This window comes from Danio aesculapii, chromosome 17 (genome assembly GCF_903798145.1).
Source record: "Danio aesculapii chromosome 17, fDanAes4.1, whole genome shotgun sequence".
Classification (NCBI taxonomy): Eukaryota; Metazoa; Chordata; class Actinopteri; order Cypriniformes; family Danionidae; genus Danio; species Danio aesculapii.
The window spans coordinates 5684568-5705144 of record NC_079451.1 but is presented as its reverse complement, the minus strand read 5'-3'; the positions used below and the strand labels follow the sequence as shown (position 1 = coordinate 5705144).

Below are 20577 nucleotides of genomic sequence, written 5' to 3'. Positions count from 1 at the left end.
TGCTAATTGGAGTGAAAGTGTGGATGAATAGGAAGCCTCTTGATCGATTTTTATTTTTTTTTTCTTTATGTCTATTCTTCTTCTTCTTCTGAGGAGAGTGATATGGTGTGTATGGTATCTGCGGTGTTGTACTGGACAGGGACTAGGCACCACTGGGATTCATTAGGATTCCCTAGTAAATGTGAGGCTTACTGTAAAACCAATGTAACTGACCACAGTTTGAACTGAGAACTTATTGTATCTGCATTCAAAAATGTCCTTTTCATATAGTTCTTAATCAGAATCATTCCTGACATAGTTTATGCCTTAGGTAATTTGCATAAGGGGCTATTTACATGTTTTTTTCAGCCAAAAAAAAAAAACATTTTGTTCACAATCTAGTTAAATCTTTTAACAATCTAGGCACAAAGTCTAAAGTGCATTGCGCAAAATCTTTAAAGGCGTATCCGAATCCACTTTTGTTATTTTTTTTAGGAGGGTAAAATACACTCTGCGCCCTGGCGCATGGTCTAACATGGTTGTGCTCATTCTCCTAATGAGTTATGGGTGTGTTTTGAGCATAACCTGCATTAAACCGATCAGAGTCTCATCACCCATTGTCTTTAAGAGTCAGTTGCGTCCACAATGGCGCATGCTATTTCTATGGTGGAAAAGCTGAACGCTTCACTAGCGAGAAAACAATTAAACAGACCATTTGCGAGAGAACAAAGAATGAACCTCCTCCATTCTACCTCGTTACTATCTCTTTACTTTTACTCTTTACTTTACTTTCTGGATAAGGAAACCGTGTTGTACGCACTCCACTGAAGACGTCCATTAGCCTACATATTTAATTTTGTTTAAGCACAAACATTTGTTTCAAAACTATTTCTAAATTCAATGCTAATTTCCAGCAAACGAATAAATGAACAATAATAACGAAGTGTGCTCAAAAAAATGAGTAATATTTACACACGTGCCCTATTCTTATGCCCCATGTAGGGACGCATACATCTCCAAAACCCGACAGGTGGACACATTTAAACTTGTTTTTATTAAACAAATATTAATATGCATATAATAAATAATACTGCTAATAGGTTTAGTAGTAATACTATTAACAAAGTAATAACAAATAAATCTCTTATATACCAAAGCAAATTTCCATGAATAAACTAAAAGAAGCCCTCAGATGTGAAGGCATTGAGGTAACGGTTTTTATATTTACAGTATGTAGAAAAGAATAATTTTAGTAAAATTTCCATATGTAAAGATATTTATGTATTGCTGTACATCTTGTTTGTATTAAGCAATGTGCAAGCATTTCTTTCATTGACTTCATCTTACACACAGCAAAATATACGTACACAATGATGTAGATGCAATGTAACTTAAATTCAACAAAATGCAGTAAAGGGACCATCAAAATATTGCGATACCGAAACTTGCTGTAAAATGCGAGGGAAAAACATTTAAACATAGCCCGAGACCACAGATGATGTTTCGAATAAATTTAATGGTTGTGACTAGACTTACAGATCCACCAAACCGAAGAGTGGTAGGGTAATGAGTTTCCAGCCTTTCCCCATATTAGCTTCACTTGTTGAGTTCCAGAGACTCCGCTGGCCCTCAGGACCTGTGCTGTTCTCTGTAATCCAGAGTGACAGTGCACCATTTGAAGAGCCGCACACCCAAAACTTGACCTAAAGAAGAGATCACAGTGTTAAGTATTGACCCCAATTAGGGGGGGGGGGGTTGTTGAGTGAACCAACACTTTAAATAACAATATATATATATCATGTTATTTAAAGTGTTAGTTTACTCAAAAAAATATTAATTATGCACACTCATGTCTTTCAAAACCCCTGAGACCTTGATTCATATTCAGAGAACAAATTATGTTAGGTGAAATCGGAGAGCTTCCTCATCCTCCATAGACATCATGGGTCCCGACTCATTCAGAAACATTCGATCGTATGCCTACAGTGATTCAATCTGAATATTGTCAAGCTATGAGGATACATTTGTGCACTCATAAAACTTAATTTGACAGTTTCTTCTCCTCAGTGTCAGTATATTGTGCATGTTTACCAGCACTGTGCATTGACATATATATATAGCCCACCAGATACTATGTGATCTTTTTCTTAAAGTCTGATGCTTAATGTGGCCCACTCAGACTATTTTTCTGACTAGGCTGGTGTTCTGTACTCTCATTGGCCGATTTAATTGACTAATCTGGTAAATAATTCATCTAAATCACAGTTAGAATTGGACCTCCAGATTGTAGACCTGATCTTCTTATGAGGGCTGTAGTCTGTCAATCAATCAATCAATCAATCAATCATGGTCCCAGCAAAGAACACAATTATATTGGCCTGCTGCTTCCATCCATCCATCCATCCATCCATCCAAGGACACATTTCAATTAATCAATCAATCAATCAATCATGGTCCCAGCAAAGGACACAAGTACATTGGCCTGCTACTTCCATCCATTAATCAATTAACAAATCAACCCATCAATCATTAATGGTCCCAGCAAAGGACATAATTACATTGGCCTGCTGCTTCCATCCATCAGTCAATCCATCCAAGGACACAATTACTTTGGCCTACTGCTTCCATCAGTCAATCAATCAACCAATCAATCAATCAATCAATCAATCAATCAATCAATCAATCAATCAATCAATCAATCATCCATCCATCCATCCAATGATGGTTCCAGCAAAGGACACAAGTACATTGGCCTGCTGCTTCAATCCATCCATCCATCCATCCATCCATCCATCCATCCATCCATCCATCCATCCATCCATCCATCAGCAAAGGACACAATTACATTGGCCTGCTGCTTCCGTCCTTCCATAAATTAATAAATCAATCCATTAATCCTGCTTCCTTTAAACCCTAGCAATCAGATTTGGATAATTTATTTAGCTTACCAGGTGCAAAACAATGCAGACAGCACATGCATATTATGAAAGCTATCGGGAAGTGCAGAATAATTTTTGTGAATTTTGGCCAATTGGGCACTAAATATGGAAATAAATGGGGCTAATCTAGTAACATGTTTAGGCCTCCAAAATGACAGCCTAGTGTACATTTTTTTAAATATATCTCTTTTTTTTTTTTATCAAATGAAAGAAACACAGTTCATGTGTTTTAAACTTTGACTAAATATTGACACATTTTGTTTTCATTTTTCCATGACCTATTCCATTATACTAAATCTTTATGCAGTTTTTTTTAAAAAGGTTTTGATCTGACACTACATGTGATCTAGTGCAGATTGTAATGCTTGTATAGCATCTGGTCTGAGGTTCATCCATTAAGAGGAACCTTTATGTTGGCAACGTACAGTGTGCTGTGAAAATGCCAGCTGTTGAAAGGAGCAAGGTTTCTCCTATTACAGAAGTCACGCAGAGAACAATGGCTAAGGGGAGAGATCACGGTCGTAATCTACAGTCCTGAATCATGGCTGGATCTAGTCCAGTGTGCTGTCATGGCGCGCTGTGCTCCAGTGCCACACTGGTCTCGGCAACGAGAGAAAGCCCTAACCTGACATCGATCTAAAGCTGTTTGTGACTATGTTTACATGGACATCAGTAATCAGATGATTTACCATATTCTGACAATATGATTGATGTTGCTTTTAGAATGTTCCTTTCATGTTCCTGTTTTATGTTATAATTAAGTGCAAAAATGAGGTTCCCAAAAGGAACTTTAACAGAGCAAGGGAATGTTCACAGTAATTCCTATCTTTTTTTTTTTTTTCTTTGATTCTTGGCAAAGTCTATTTTTAGTTTGACTGAAATAAAAACTGTTTTTAAGGTCAGTATTAGTAGCCCCCTTTCTATTTTGTTCTCAATTGGCTACAGAACAAACTACTGTTATCCAATTTGCCTAATTAACTTAATTTGCCAATTTAACGTAATTAACCTAGGTAAGTATTAAATTGAATTTTAAGCTAAATACTCTCTTGCAAAATAACTACTAAAATAGGATGCGCTGTCATCATGTCAAAGACAAAATAGATCAGTTATAACAAATTAGCCATTAAAACTATTATGTGTTGGAAAAAAGCTCTCTGTTAAACATATCTAGTGGAATATTTGAAGAAGAATTACAATTTTAGAGGTGGCTAATAATTTGGACAAATTTATTTGGACAAACAAAGGCCTCATCAGGGGTGTCCAAACTCAGTCCTGGAGGGCAGGTGTTCTGCAGATTTTAGCTCCAACCTGCCTCAACATACCTGCCAGGATGCTTCTAGAAAGCCTAAGAGTTTGAAAATAGGTTTTGAAAATTTAAGGTTTTGAAAATACCCATGGCCTTAGGCCTATTGGGCTTTATGCCCAATTCACACCAAGACTGCATTGCTGTTAATTTTTTTTTATGCCCTACACTCTTTAACTTCTATCCATATTATTCACTCTGATGTATGTAATTGATGCATGTCATTGATTATGTCCACTACTGGCAGAACATCTGAATGAATTTGAATGAAATTCCTTAAACAAGGGGTGCCCAAATTGGTCTTGGAGGGTCGGTGTCCTACAAAGTTTAGTTCCAACCCCAATCAGACACACCTGGGCTAGCTAATCAAGCTCGTATTAGGCTTTCTAGAAACATCCTTGCTGGTGCGTTGAGGCAAGTTGGAGCTAAAATCTGCAGGACACCAGCTCTCCAGGACCAAGTCTGGACATCCCTGTTCTAACCCGTAGGCACCTGGGACTACAATTTTCATAACATTGAATTCTGTGACAAACAGGTGCTAGACTAAAAGCCGACTCACTCCCTCAATCAAAATCAAGGGATTGAGGGTATGTCCATATAAACTTGCCTTGTTCACTTAAACACAATGGCAGTAGGGATTCTCCCGAAGGAACAAGTAAAGCAAAGTTTGCGTGTGTGTGTCTAATAATAGTGGACTGAAACACAATTACCTAATTACTTTTTATGAGAATAGGCCATGTTTTTAAACCAGGGGTGACCAACCCTGTTCCTGAACATCTACCTGCAGATTTCAGTTACACCTGCCTGTAATTATCAAGTGCTGTTCGGGTCTTAATTAATTGGTTCAGGACTGTTTGATCAGGGTTGGAGCTAAACTCTGCAGAAAGGTAGTTCTCCAAAAATAGGGTTGAGCCCCCCTGTTTTAAACCATGAGCTGGACACACCTTTTGAACTCTTTCACATCATTAAATGAAAAAAAAATTGTATTTGGACTAAGTTCACCTGCATCATGTACTTTAGATCATGTGCTTCGATCAGAGGTGGGCAAACTTGGTCCTGAAGGGCCAGTGTCCTGCACTGTTTAGGCCCAACTCTAATCACTCACACACTTATAGATTTCTAGTGATCTTGAAGACACTGATTAGCATGTTCAGGTGTGTTTGATTAGTGTTGCAGCTAAACTATGCAGGACACCGGCTCTCCAGGACCGAGTTTGCCCACCCCCAGCTTAATCATTAAAATGTGGCCCAATGAGTTGCCAACACAATTCCTTTCACAGGGAGACTTGATTTGTAATTTGTCTTAACTTTTAGCTAATATGACTTGAGCCAGATTAAGGTAATCAAAACTATCTATACCTCTATACATAATACATGGTTGACCACATGTGTCACATTCAGTTCCTGGAGGGCTGCAGTTCTGCACAGTTTAGCTTTAACCCTAATTAAACACACCTGATCAAACTAATTAAGTCCTTCAGGCTTGTTTGAAACCTACAGGTAATGTCGCAGTCACACTAGAGTTTGAGCTTGCGAAATTCTGTCATACGGTGCCACGAACAGGGGGGGATTAAACAAGATGATTAGACATTAAAAAAAGTGAGCGATTGGTCCATGTTTAAAATTTCTGTTCAGAGAGGTCATGTTTTGATCCTCGATTGGTTTTATGCAATCATATGATGCAATTTCGCTGATCAGAGTTTGCCAGGCTTGAACTTTCCAATGCAGCGAACTGCGAAACTTGCCGCATGACCTTGGTTTTCCGGTCTGAATTGAAGTCTATGGGGAGAAACTTGCAGTGTGACCACAGCTTAAGAGTGTTAAAACAGGGTTGGAACTAAAATGTGCAGGGCTGCGGCCCTTCTGGAACTTAGTTTGACACACCTGTGGTACACTATTATTCAGATTACTGTTTTAATCACAGCAACATTGTCACTGGATCCAATCCTGGCTTGGTCAGTTGGCATTTGTGTGGATTTTGCATGTTCTTGCCGTGTGTGCTCCTTCAGGATGCTCCGGTTTCCCCCACAGTCCAAAGACTGTGTGAATTGAACAAACTTAATTGACCACAGTGTATGAGTGTGTATTTGATTGTGAGAGTGTATGGGTGTTTACCAGGTCTGGGTTGTGGGTTGAAGGGCATCCATTGCCTAAAACATGTGCTGAATAAGTTTGTGGTTCATTTTGCTGTGGTGACCCCTGATAAATAAGGCACTAAGCCTAAGGAAAATTAATGAATGGTCTTAATCATATTGAATTTCTAGTATTGATGTAAATGTAGCGAGTAAGACTGCTCATAAAGTCCAAACCAACACCTACCTCTCCATCTTTGTTCTCATGTATCTACACTCCATAATCTTCCTGACATTGTCTCTCTTTTCTTACTTACATTTTTTAACCTACTGTTTCTCTCTCTTCTCTATCTCTGTCATTCTGTACCCCCTGTTACCACTGAAACTCGCTGTTTGAGTGTTTTTCTTCAGGAAGTCTTTTTGCAGTTGTGTAATTCACCTTTCCCAGCAGGCTTGTGTGTGAGCCACAGACTGATGGGGTCAAGGTCTATGAATTCTGAATCTGAGACAGTCTTTCAAAAGCTTTCCACCTAGGAGAAAGCCAGACATTTTTTTTCCTCCATTCTTTAAAACGGATGTTAACATTTCACATTTGGTTGCCAAATTTCCATGTAATTACATTCAAATGACATTGAAATGTGGGTACAAATCTAACCTCCTGACACCCTGCTACATTCTGTCGGTAGCTATTACAAAAGCGACTCATTACTGGCATTGTGTGTGCTAAAAATGTCATGTATAGCCTAAAACACTGAAAATGTACCAGGTCAAACCAAAAACAATTATTAATTGCTACTCAAGCTAACAATGAAACGATTTGACAAAGACTAAAACGCAGGATGGCATTGTGAAACTCAATTCAAGGAAAAGGGAAAAAAAAGCTTATTCACATGGCAGAATGCTGTAATAACACCTAATAACACAAATCTTACAAACACGTAACATTTATATGGTTTTAATATATGTATTTGTTCGTCTCTGCCTTAATGTATAAACACACACACTCCCTGGCCACTTTATTAGTTACACCTGTCCAACTGCTCGTTAACGCAAATTTCTGATTAGCCAATCACATCGCAGCAACTCGGGCATGTAGACATGGTCAAGACGATCTGCTGCACTTCAAACCGAGCATCAGAATGAGGAAGAAAGGTGATTTAAGTGACTTTGAACTTGGTATGGTTGTTGGTGCCAAACGAGCTGGTCTGAGTTTGCACAACTATCTCTAGGGTTTACAGAGAATGGTCCAAAAATCAGAAAATATCCAGTAAGTGGCAGTTCTGTGGGTGCAAATGCCTTGTTGATGTCAGCGGAGAATGGCCAGACTGGTTTATGCTGATAGAAAGGCAACTGTAACTCAAACAACCACTTGTTACAACTGAGGTATGCAGAAGAGCATGTCTGAATGCACAACACATCGAACCTTGAGGCGGATGGGCTACAGCAGCAGAAGACTACACCAGGTGCCACTCCTGTCAGCTAATTATAGGAAACTGAGGCTAAAATTCACACAGGCTCACTAAAATCGCACAATAGACAATTGGAAAAAACGTTGCCTGCTCTGATGAGTCTTGATTTCTGCTGTGACATTCGGATGGTAGGGTCAGAATTTGGCATCAACAACAGGAAAGCATGGATGCATCCTCCCTTGTATCAACAGTGCAGAATGGTGGTGGTGGTGTAATGGTGTGGGGGATAATTTCTTGGCACAATTCATACCAATTGAGCATCGTGTCAACGCCACAGCCTACCTGAGTATTGTTGCTGACCATGTCCATTCCTTTATGACCACAGTGTTTACCCATCTTCTGATGGCTATTTCTAGCAGGATAACGTGCCATGTCAGTGCCATGGCCTCCACAGTCATCAGGTCTCAATCCAAAAGAGCACCTTTGGGATGTGGTGGAATGTGAGATTTGCATCATGGATGTGCAGCTGACAAATCTGCAGCAACTTCATGACACTCATGTCACTATGGACAAAAATCTCTGAGGAATATTTCCAGTACCTTGTTGAATGGGTGCCACTAAGGATTGAGACAGTTCTGAAGGCAAAAGGAGGTCCAACCTAAAGTGTACCTAATAACGTGGCCAGTGAGTGTACATTTAACTGCAGTTTTCAGGTATGCCCGTTCAAATAATCAGTTACATGTGAAAGTGTGAAGAACTCTAAGGTTTTTTTTTTTACTTTACAATTCAGTGGATTTACAAGGTTTTGTCACAAGCTCTGTTTGACCCTTTTCATTGCTTAAAATAGCCTTAGAAAACACATATAAACACACTTGTGCCTATCAGTGTGCTGGTATGAAAATGCAATGAAATGTCAGTGCATTGATACAGCATTTGGAAGCAGTTGAAATAGACTGTACCAATGACCAACCGTTCTATAAATCATGGATTGTCCTGCAGATTGTCTGCTCATACACTTGACATATTTAAATTAGTATGAGTCTAACGCTTAAGCATGGTATACACAAAGCTGGCATCAAAAAACTAGCATTGATTAAAAACAGACTGGGTTGTTACCTTGTGTACGAAATACTAAAATGAGAATGAACATTTTGTGTCTAAAGGGCTGGGCGATATGGCCAAAATATCATATCCCGGTATTTTTAGGAGGAATGACGGTATACTATATCTATCCGGTATTTTCCCATAAATGGTTAATTGAGAGTTAAAGCCTTTATTAAAACGTTATTAAACATTTTTTGAGCAAAATATAATTCAAACACAGGGGTTTCCCTCTCTGTTTACAAATAAACAGCTGCACAAAAAATAACAGCTGCACTAAATCTTTAATAAATAAATACAGTACAGGTTTTTTCCAGCATAAAACTGTTGCACAACATTTCAAATTATAAACAAAGTCTTTGATAAATACAGTGCAGGTTTTTTTTTTCCTACTTTACACTATACACAGCTCTACTGTGCTGTTGTGCAAATAACAAAGTAAACAGAACCATAGAAAACACAGCTACATTGTCAGAGCAAAAAAGCAACACTAATAACACAACAAAAAATATTGAAGGATAGAAAAGAACCACACTAAATGGAAATTTGAAACGCACAGTATTTTATGTCACAATTACAGTGTTCAGTAATCCTGTACACCAGTGTTTCCCAACCCTGTTCCTGAAGGCACACCAACAGTACACATTTTCAACCTCTCCCTAATCAAACACACTTGAATCAACTCAGCAGAACATTAGAAAAGACCCCAAAACCTGACACGAATGGGTCAGATAAGGGAGACATCCAAAATATGTACTGTTGGTGTGCCTCCAGGAACAGGGTTGGGAAATACTGCTGTACACCACAGTTATGTGATTTACAAACTACAATTAAATCAGTTGTATATGTTTTTAGTTACACTTTTTCATGTATTGTGCACAATTATTAAACAGTGCGCAAACCGAAGATATCTAAAGAAGTCTTTCACTCTATGCAAAAAATCCTACACTTTTTCTTTTGTTTTGACTAAACTTGTTTTACTAAATATTAAATAAGCAGATGAAAATTAATAGACTATAGATATGAGAAGTAATGAAATAGTTTCAGAGTAATTTGATGAAACGCTGGTTAAGCATATAAATGTAAACAGTAATTATAACAGAGCAGAACGCAGAGCTAAATGTGTTATAGCGTAAATATAAAGAAGAGACCACCGTGTAATAAATACTGAACTTATAAGCATTGAATATGAGGTGGTTTCACTTTCGAAATGCGGTATATATTCCTCCAATTTTGGCGTTTTAAATTCTTTTAAACATATTAAGTTGCTGCTTGTCAACTTGACAAGGCTTCTACGTTCGTTCTTGATGTCAATTGCGTAAGAAATTATCAATAAAAGGTTTCTGATAAACCGCTGTGACAGCTTCACACCGGCACTGAATGTTCCTCCATGTCGCATCAGTGATGGGTCGTTCTTGAACGATTCGTTCATTTTGAACAAATCTTTTGTTTGACTCATGGAGTGAATCATTCATTTGCACATGTGCACATTTGTGCAAGCGAGCTCGCGTGCTGCTGCCTTGGAGTGGTCTGTTTCCTGCAGAATGTGCACGTGTGGCCTCAAACCATATCGATATGAACGATATTGGATAATACCACATCGCGTTGGGGAGTCATATCGATATATCCCCAGAACCCGATATATCGCCCAGCCCTAGTGCCTATGTAAGAGGTTGTATCGTTCCATACCTGCAAGTGGCAATATCAATATTTCCATTCCACAAAGAGAAGCTTGGAACTACTTATGCAGTACAAACTGTAAACAAAGCAGCATTTATATACTCTTTCACCAAATTTCTCTCTCCTCACAGAAAGATTTGCTCAAGCAAATATGTCTGATAATCTGATTTTTTTAATAATATTTTTAAATATTTCTGCTTTGTGACAAAATGGCATCTGGCTTGTTTGTATTCCCTCTTGACTTGTGTTCCCTCATTGCCTTGTCTGCAAGGTTTTTCTCCGTCAAATGAAAAAAATGCCCTATGAAGTCAAGAGCATGCCAAAGCAACAGGTGGCGATGCACTTCATAACCGTAAAATCATGTTGGGCAATCAATCTCAAAAAAGGGTTATCGTCAATTCTGATTGCTTAAAACCCCGTTAGCACAGTGATTTTAAATATGTTGCCCATTTCACAGATGCATGTCTTGTAAACAATAAAGATCACAAAAAACAAACCAAAAACACTGACTTTGCCGGCTGCACGACTACACAGTCCAATGCATTGTTAAAAATCTTTACCCTGACAGGAGTTTTCAAAACATTTCGATTTCAGTGGCAGGACCTTAGGTCTGTTGGATTTCATGCCCCAAACACACCAATTACTCTTTACGATAATAGGGACAACCCCTTTTTCACACCCTTAAAAAAGCAAAAGTGCATTTGGATTAAGCAATGCACCTGCACATAATTTTGTGCTTAGATTATTAAAACGTGTCCAAATGAGTTATCAACATGAATTGGACCTCTCACAAGTAAACACAAAACCTTTGCATGCAAACTCAAAATATTTTATCGGAATGCAGAAGTTGTACAATTAATTATAAAAGCACTGAATTTAAATTTCCCCTCTCATAAAGCACCAAGTATTGCCACTACACCATACATAGGTGGAAACATAATCCCCCACCTAACCCATATGCATCGTGCAGTACCATACTGCCTGTGGCCAAAAAATAAATCTATAAGTAGTGTGATATTGTTCAAACATGCTCTCTTTTACTGCTCATCTATGGCCATTACCAGCTTCTGCATTATCCTACTGCTATACATTACCTGTATCAGTATTCAAAGCATTGTAGGTGTAGCATTGATTGCTGAATGCAGAGGCTAGAATACATTTGCACAAAAGACTTGATAGAAACTGCTCAGAAACTTATTTCCTCAGAGATCCCGATACCCATTGCACTGAGATACCATACATTAGGGTTGCTTGTGGAATGCAGAAGCAGCATCGTCTTCTTACCATGCAAGGAGCGTTCCGCAGGGGGTAGAAGAAAAGTGGGCTTCGCACTTGGGCTGATCCGCGCTGACCTTTGGGCTGACTGTCGATGGCCAACAAGGCCCCTGCCAGACAGAGTGATGAAAGACATGAAACAAACTTACACAAAATATCACCGACCCCTTCACCCCCAGCCAAAAGAATGATGAAAACCAGACTAGTGGTCAAAAAATGCACAGTCAATGTTTGATAAAGATTATTTATTAACCAAGCATGCTTAAATTATGTTGGTTTCTTTTTAACTCATCAAGGTTAGTACCTAACCTTGAGCTTGCACCAGTGTGATTAATTATATATCTAAATCATTTAGGTTTTTTTTGGTATAGATGCCATCTTGGTACATTTATGCAGAGCACCTGGTGATGGACAGCTGCTTCTGAGGCTTTGAGGAATGGACGGATGGGCTCTCCACTGTGGACCCCTTCCTTGAACCGGCTGCCAGCCGCAATCCTCTCTTCCAAATGAGCAATAACTGCCATTGAGGAATTGACCTGGTAGAGCGAGAGAAAACAATGAGATGTTTTGAGAATACTGAGGAGACTTGACAGAAAAAAAGAACTAAGAGGGATGAAAAGCAAAAAGAGAAATATGGGCTAAATGCCGTATCCCTCTCAAGAGTTTTGAAGCTTCGACGAGAAATAGTCTCTGACCGTTTTTAAATGTCTGAAGAGGCATAAGAGGGGAGCGGAGAGTTCTTGAGCGCAGATGAGGATGGGGTTTTGAGGTAAGAGAACAAAAAGGCTTAGAAGAAAGTGCGTAGGAAGGCCATATTAGAAATGGCCTCAAAGCACTTCCATCAACAGACAATTCATTGAACCCTGTGCAGGGCTGCAGGGATGGGGCTGACCTTCATTAAGAAACATGGGGGGAAGAAACATGGTTGCCCTCTAGCAATCCTCTGCAATACAGAGGATAAATTGCCTGCTGGCTTGTAACTTACAAGCTTGGCTTGAGGTGTTCATACAATCCAGAGTTAGCCATACAAAATGACATGTTTCAAAGCAGCAGGTGTGTTTTTGGGGAAAAGGTGGTAATGGGAACTGTCCTGTTAATAAAAATAGAAGAATTAAAAAAAAAAAATCCAATAAAACCTATTTTTTTATATAAATTTCATACAAGGTCTAAAATTATTACTAGCCAAGCACCAAATGTAAATCAAAATTGGTATTGGCGAGTACATGAAATATTTGCCATTGCCAGTTTGCAGATTAAACTAAATTATTACAATACAGTGTAGCAAGAATGACAGCAAGTTTTTAAAGCAGATTCACTGTTTCTAATGTAGGCCAATCAAATAATCTTTTCTGAAGACTTGATCATCACAATGACAATAGTGAATCAAATAATGTGATGCATATGGGCAGATAACTTCTGATCAGCAATTGGCTAGATTTCTAGATTTTCACAGCCATATCACCCTGCAGCCCAAGACCGGTTACTCACTGAAGCTAAGCAGGGCTGAGCCTGGTCGGTACCTGGATGGGGAAACTAGGTTGCTGTTGGAAGTGGTGTTAGTGAGGCCAGCAGGGGGCACTCAACCTGCGATCTGTGTCCTAATGCCCTAGTAAAGTGAAGGGGACGCTATACTGTCAGTAAGCACAGTCTTTCGGATGAGACATTAAACCAGGGGTCAGGAACCTTTTTTCAGCAAAGAGCCATTTCGAATTTTTTTGGCAAATGCATTTTTTAAAGAGCCATATCCCTTTTTAAAGAGGGATATGTATGAAGCATCACATATTGAGCAAGTCCATGTATTAATAAAGGACAATTTGTAGAATTTCTTTCTTTTCACCTCTCATGAACATTGTTTGAATTTTATGGCGCAAGGTTACCATTGAAATGTAAAAGGAATGCCTTTTATTGGTGTCGCGATTCAAGTTAGTCCACAGCGCCGCACGCGCATTGGTTGAAAGATCCTTTTATTCTTATTCATTTTGCTGTAAAAATATGCAACAAAAAAGTAATTTGAATTGAATTTTTAAAAGGAAAAGTTTTGAATTTTTTATTGAAGGGAGACCGCTGGAGAGCCACATATTTTTGGTCAAAGAGCCACATGTGGCTCCCAAGCCATAGGTTCCCTACCCCTGCATTAAACCGAGGTCCTGACTCTTTGTGGTCATTAAAAATCCCATAACACTTCTCGTAAGGAGTAGTGGTGTAACCCTGGTGTCCTGGACACATTCCCTCCATTGGCCCTCACCCATCATGGCCTCCCAATCATCCCCATCTACTGAATTGGCTCGATTTCTGTCTCTCCACTCACCCTATAGCTGTTGTGTGGTACGCATCTTCCAAGTAGATGCTGCACACTGGTGGTGGTGTGGAGAGCGGTATTGGCCATACACAATAAATGCGCTACACTGTAAAAAAGTGCAGGGTTCCACACAATTCCTCAATGTTGTCTCAACACAAATCGATTATTTAATTGTTTCTACAAATTTAAGTTGATTTGAACATAAAACAATCAAGTTATCCCACAAAAACCCTTAATAATTGTATTGCTTGAGCTATTTATAAATAAGTAGTTTAAACAAGCATTAAAAATATTCTTTTGAGTGTATATAAATACACATTACATTAAATTACGTTAAATTACACATACCAGGCGTATCTCTGCCAAAATTGAAATCAGGTGATGGTGAGAACTGATGGGCTTCTGTGTTATTTTGAGTCAGTGGCATCTTAGTGATGATGGATCTAAGAGAGGCTGGCATGAGATTGATACTGCGACTACCGTGATGGCCTGTTCCGAAATGTTGCCGAAATGATTTAACGACTGGCTTTCATCGGATTAAATGTATTGATTCTCTGTTTGAATAAACTGGGAAATAGTTTATTAAAAACAATCTGTTAAGAGTTGAATGTTAACATGAAAAACATTTTTAGTTTTAGTTTTTTACTTCAAAATAAAGCAAGGGCAACTGGGGAAAAAAATAGCAAACGGTAAATATGATTAAGTAATTGCATTGATAATTTGTATTTGAACAAATATTTAATGGGCAAATTTTAATATACATAACATTTAACATAAACATACAAAAGAACCGTTTAAAAGTAATTTTACAGACATATTTGTTTCTTCTTATTCTTTTTTTGAGTGTATGAATTATTATTATTATTATTATTATTATTATTCATTCATTCATTATTTTTTCTTCTGCTTAGTCCCTTGTTTATCAGGAAATGAAACGCCAACTATTCTGGTATGTGTTATGCAGCGGATGCCCTTTCAGCCGCAACCCAGTATTGGGAAACACCCATACACTCACGCATTCATACACAAACTCCACCCAGAAATGCCAACTGGGACTCGAACCAGCAACCTTCTTGCTGTGAGACGACAGTGCTAACCACTGAGCCACCGTGTCACCCTATTAATATGACTGTGAGATTTTAAATCCGACTTTAATTCAGCTTCTGAGCAGACGGGCAACTGCAGATCTATTCGTCTGCTCCAAGGAGCTCCATTTCCATCAGTCTTAACAACTAGTTTATTAAAGAGACGATACAATCTTGTTGTGCAAATCGAATGTGCTGAATGGGTTTAGAAAGAGGCTGATTAACAGGTTGATAATCAATATTAATATCGGTGGTGGCATATCGAACATGATCAGTGACATTTAGCTACGTTCTAACAATAAACCACACAGAATCCAGTTAAGTTGCCCAAAAAAAAAAAAAAAGTGTGTTGACTTTCATTTCATCCAGAAGCACTGCAGGTGGAGCTCTAGAAAGTTGATTACAGCTTCTGCACTGTATTGATCTGAGAGGTGTGAGGCGGGATCAGCTAATCATCTGCTGTGGGGAGACGGTACAGCACTGAACTCCTGCCATTAGCCGGCAGAGAGTAAACACATCGACCAACATGACCGCACTCATGGGGATTAACATGAAGAGCAATAGTAAGAACACAGACAGAAGATGACAGAAAGGAAGAGGGGGGAAACTCTTAATGATTTGAATGACACAGGATGAGATTGCAGCTTTTTTTTTTTTTTTTTTGCACCAAACAGCCGCTGGCAAAACCTGTGCTGTGTTCGCAGAGCTGAAAGATGGATAACAAATTATTATATCGTACAGAACAGATTAAGACAGATCCCACAGAAAAATCTGATTTTTAAGATATTTTTTTTAAGATTAGTTTTTAAATACACTTTTGTTTGGAAAAAGGCCAAATTTACAACTGCCCTAGAGCTAAATAGTTGAGTTTTAGCATTTTTTCCTAATCTATTCAGCTGAAGTCTGGGTCTGGCATGTGCATGTTTAGCTTAGCTTAGCATAGGCCATTGAATCTGATTAGATCATTAGCATTTAGTTGAGCATTAGCATTTGACTTTCCTATTTAAAGCTTGACTCTTTTTCAGTCACTTCGTGATTTTGTGCCTGCTGCAGCTATGAAGTTTCAAAAATAAATGCATAAATACATATATGAATAAAGCCATTAAACCATTCATTTTGGCTTATCTGAATTGTTGGTGCTCAGTTATTATTATTATTATTATTATTATTATTATTATTATTATTATTATTATTAATAATACTATAAATACAGATTTTTATTATTTTTATGAATGGATAAACAATCAAACAAGTAAATAAATAAATAAATAAATAAATAAATAAATACATAAATATATAAATAAATAAATAAATAAATAAATAAATAAAACCATTCAACAATAAGTTTGGACTTATCCTAATTTTTGGTGCTTAATATTGTTGTTATTATTATTATTATTATTATTATTATTATTAATTGATAAACAATCAAACAAGTAAGTTAACAAAGATAGATAGATAGATAGATAGACAGACAGACAGACAGACAGACAGACAGACAGACAGACAGACAGACAGACAGACAGACATTAATGGCATGGGCAGGGTTAGGACAGTGTCCCCAGTAGTACTACTATTAGTATTACTATAAGTTGTTACAGAACTATAGTAATTATTATTATTCAGAGATAGATTCTTGGTGTCTATAATAACAATTTCAGCACTGCTACCGAAGCGTAGTGCAATGCCACATTGTCCAATAAACACAACTTCTGTTATATAATGAACAAACACACTGTGGCTTCATTAAACAGCTTCTGTTGCCCTCCTGAGCCCCCGTCTGTTGTCTCGTCCTACAAATGGACGGCACTAATACTCACGGCAATGCTCTCCCTCATCGTCCCCTTGCGGGCAGTCAACGCTGAAGTCACACAGCTGGCTCACATTGATCTCCCGGCCCCCTCGGCAATGATAGCGGCCCCGAAGAGTGACGTTTTGAGAGCTTCCTGAGAGGAGAAAGACAAGTGACATACTAATTACAAAGACAGTTTCTCCCGAAGGAGCCAAGCTTTAAATCCCTCAAGGGCACAACGGTGATAAAGCAAAAATTCCCTCGGATTCAGGGTCACCTCTGTTTAAGATTTAACATTTGCGTTTGCAGTCCTGATCATTAACCGTTGACCCACCTTTACGCCATTTTTTTTCTTCTCGTACATCTTCGTTTACAACCCCACATTAGGTGTAACTTCAAAGAGGTTTACTTTATGTCTTTCCGATAGACTTTCATGCCAAGAAAGTAAATCAGAAGGGTTACATTAAAAGCTTCTGAGCAAACAAACACAACGACATCAAGTAAATTCAGCACTTTGTGAAGCTAAATGAGGCAGAAAGAAGACATAAAAGAGGCAAAGGCTCTCAGTGCGCACTTGTTTTTTATGGCTTCGATGACAGCAAAGGATACTGACAAAGGCTATCAGCAAATAAAACAAAAAAGAGACACTTCCTGGACAAAAAGGATAGAATGGATGCTCAAAAATGTGTTGATGCAATGAGAACTTGAGCTCAATCAACATATACTGTTTGGAGATATCAATCTTTTTACCATATGGCATATCTATATTTTTCTCTCTCTTTTTTTGCATATGGAGCGCTAGCTTAACTCACTTTGGAATAAAATGGCCTAGATAAGTGGCGTGCGGTGACTGGATTTATATGGAGTTGAGTCTGATAGCATCACGACGAACACAACAAGATATAACCGCAGTTTGCATATCTATGCAAATGGAAGACATTCGCGGAGCTGCACAAACGGACCGCACTCACCAGGGGTTCATCACACTGCTGACAATGATAAAGAGAATGATTGTACAGAAAGAACGAGAAAAAAAAAAAACTGTTATGCTATTCACTTCCTTTTTCCAAAGAAAAAAAAAAGCAGATGTGATTTTATCTCGCGACTACAGAGGTATAACATGATTTAGTTCAGAAGACACGTGACGAATTGTGTTTGTGTAGGTTTTGGACTTTCTAAAATGTTTGCAACTGATATTATTAACAATCCAACTAATGTATATTTATATATTATACTTTACTGCAGTTAAGTTCAGATGCAGTGCAGTTCTATTCTGTCTCTGTTTTAATTGTTATAGTTACTATTAGTGTCACCTGTGTCTTGTTTAGTTAGCATTTATTCCCTTTGTTTCTCAACTACAATATATGTTTTTTTTTTTTTTTTTTTTTTTTTTTTTTTTTTTATAAAGCTGGTTTCTTTTTTGGATAGTGGTAGTCAACAGTCAAAAAATGCTGGCTGCTATTTTACAAACTCCTCAACACATAGAGGTTGCCAGATTGACAACACCAACAGGAACAAGAGCCAGTTTAACTTTCATGTCGACAGTAAGTTGGGATTGACCGATACCATTTTTTTGGAAACGATCCGATCTGATCCCGATACCAAAATTGAGTCCGATCCCAATACTGTCATTTTTTTTTTTTTTTTTTTTTTAAACCTAATACAGTTTCTATAGTTCTGGTGCTTTGCGGTGATGTTCAAAACAAGGTCTGCTTATGCTTGAGCGCATATTGATATAAATAAAATGACAGTGAAATATTCACAGATTCAGAGTAGCCTATATTAGGCTAAATAATTTTCTGTTAATGACAATCCATATTGCGCCAGTCAGTTTCGCTTTTATTAATTTAATCAACTACTTTGACCACAATTAGCCAGGCTTTGCAAACTATTAGCAGCACTTAAAGTATTCACCCACGAAAGAATAAACTCGGAAGGATGAGAGACCAGAAACTCTTTATGAGAATAATTTTACGGTGCGGCGCACGTCGCTTTTGCTTAGCCGGTGCACTTGATGAATCACTTTATTCCGGTATCTGCAAACACTTTCAAAACAGCAGCACAAAGGGAAGAAATCTGTGCTTTTAGGATCTGTCCAATGTGTTATTAAGCCTTTTCTGATTTAAACTTTCAGGTAGGCCTACTTTGTGTGTGAAGAGCAGGTAATAACCCTCTCTACTCCAGTGCTGCGAATGCGATCTGCTGATCTATCGGACACAGCGCAACATGATGTAGAAATAGCAATAAACTCCATGTTATGGGTCAAAATGAACCCATTTAATGCAGAACTAAATGCATTTCTCCACTGATTATTAAAACTAACAGGAACAAAAAGTATTGGAGAGTTTGAATTGTAAATGATTGACAGGCGCAGCAGCGGGAAGCACTGAACTGAACATGAGTTTAAGCACTTGAATATTCATCTGTACTTCACATTAAACTATAGAATGGCTTCAGAACATTTGGGATATAGCAGGCCTAAATGACAACTATCCAGTGCCTTATAATAGGCTACCTTCGTGGCTTTTGTTGGCTTATAAATTACACAGAATATAGCGCACGCGCAAGATCGGATTTGGATCGGTACCAGCTGGTCGATACCCGATCTTGCAAAATTATACGATATCGAACCGGTATCGGATCCAAGTATCGGGATCAATGCATCCCTAATAGTAAGTCTCTTTTCATAGACATTTGGATAGTTGAAAACAAATTGTTGAAAATCCCTCAAAAATATTTTCTGCTGTTTGTTCAAACTGCATATTTATAATAAGTTTGTTTTATGTTCAATGCACTTAGATATGTAAAAACCTGTAAAAACTTAAGGTTACTTAAAACCTTCATGTTGTTTGAATACAAATAGATTGTGTGAAACCTAGCTTTTTTTTTACAGTTAATCTAGAGTTTTACTATATATATGTTGGGGCTTAAGGACAAACAGTGTTCAGCAAAGTGTGATAATCACCATAATCGTGTACTGTACTCCTAATCCTGACCCTGTCCTCATTAAAAATGTATGGTCTTGAGAGGTCGATTACATTGATTTCAACAGGTCAGTTGGAGCTGAAACTAATTTAATTCCCCTTCTGAAAACTCAAAAAAACATATTAAAAAAGGAATAGATAGCACTTTTTTATCAGATATCAGCTTTTTGTACTTTTTGTATTTTCAGATGTTGAGTGTAAAGTTATAATGCAGGGCTTTTACAAAGCTTTGGAACAATATTACAATATTAAACGTAAAAAACGGCATATAAATTAATGTGTAATTAATATAATGTACTGACAATATACAAATATACAACAACAAGTTCATATAACTAATTATATATATATACATATACAAAATTTGACCTTAAAATGGTTCATAAAAATTATGAAACTATTTTTATTCTACCCTAAATAAAACAAGAGTTTCTCCAGAAAAAAAAAAAAAATGATCAGATATACTGTGAAATATATATATATATATATATATATATATATATATATGTGTATATATAAATACAGAGAAAAGGATATACATACATATACATACATACATACATACACGCATACAAATACACACAAACATATATATATATATATATATATATATATATATATATATATATATATATATTATAATATATACATATATATATA

General features: G+C 37.5%; 1 protein-coding gene across 1 annotated transcript in view; it reads right to left on the bottom strand.

The window, feature by feature from the left end:
* alk (ALK receptor tyrosine kinase) overlaps positions 1–20577 on the bottom strand; it is an 860900-nt gene that overhangs the window by 111274 nt on the left and 729049 nt on the right. The window contains exons 6-9 of the mRNA XM_056477460.1: positions 16962–17087; positions 12159–12293; positions 11767–11867; positions 1516–1682 (exon numbers count right to left, since the gene is read on the bottom strand). Of these exons, the coding sequence (XP_056333435.1) occupies positions 1516–1682; positions 11767–11867; positions 12159–12293; positions 16962–17087 (529 nt within the window). The remainder of the gene's footprint in view (positions 1–1515; positions 1683–11766; positions 11868–12158; positions 12294–16961; positions 17088–20577) is intronic.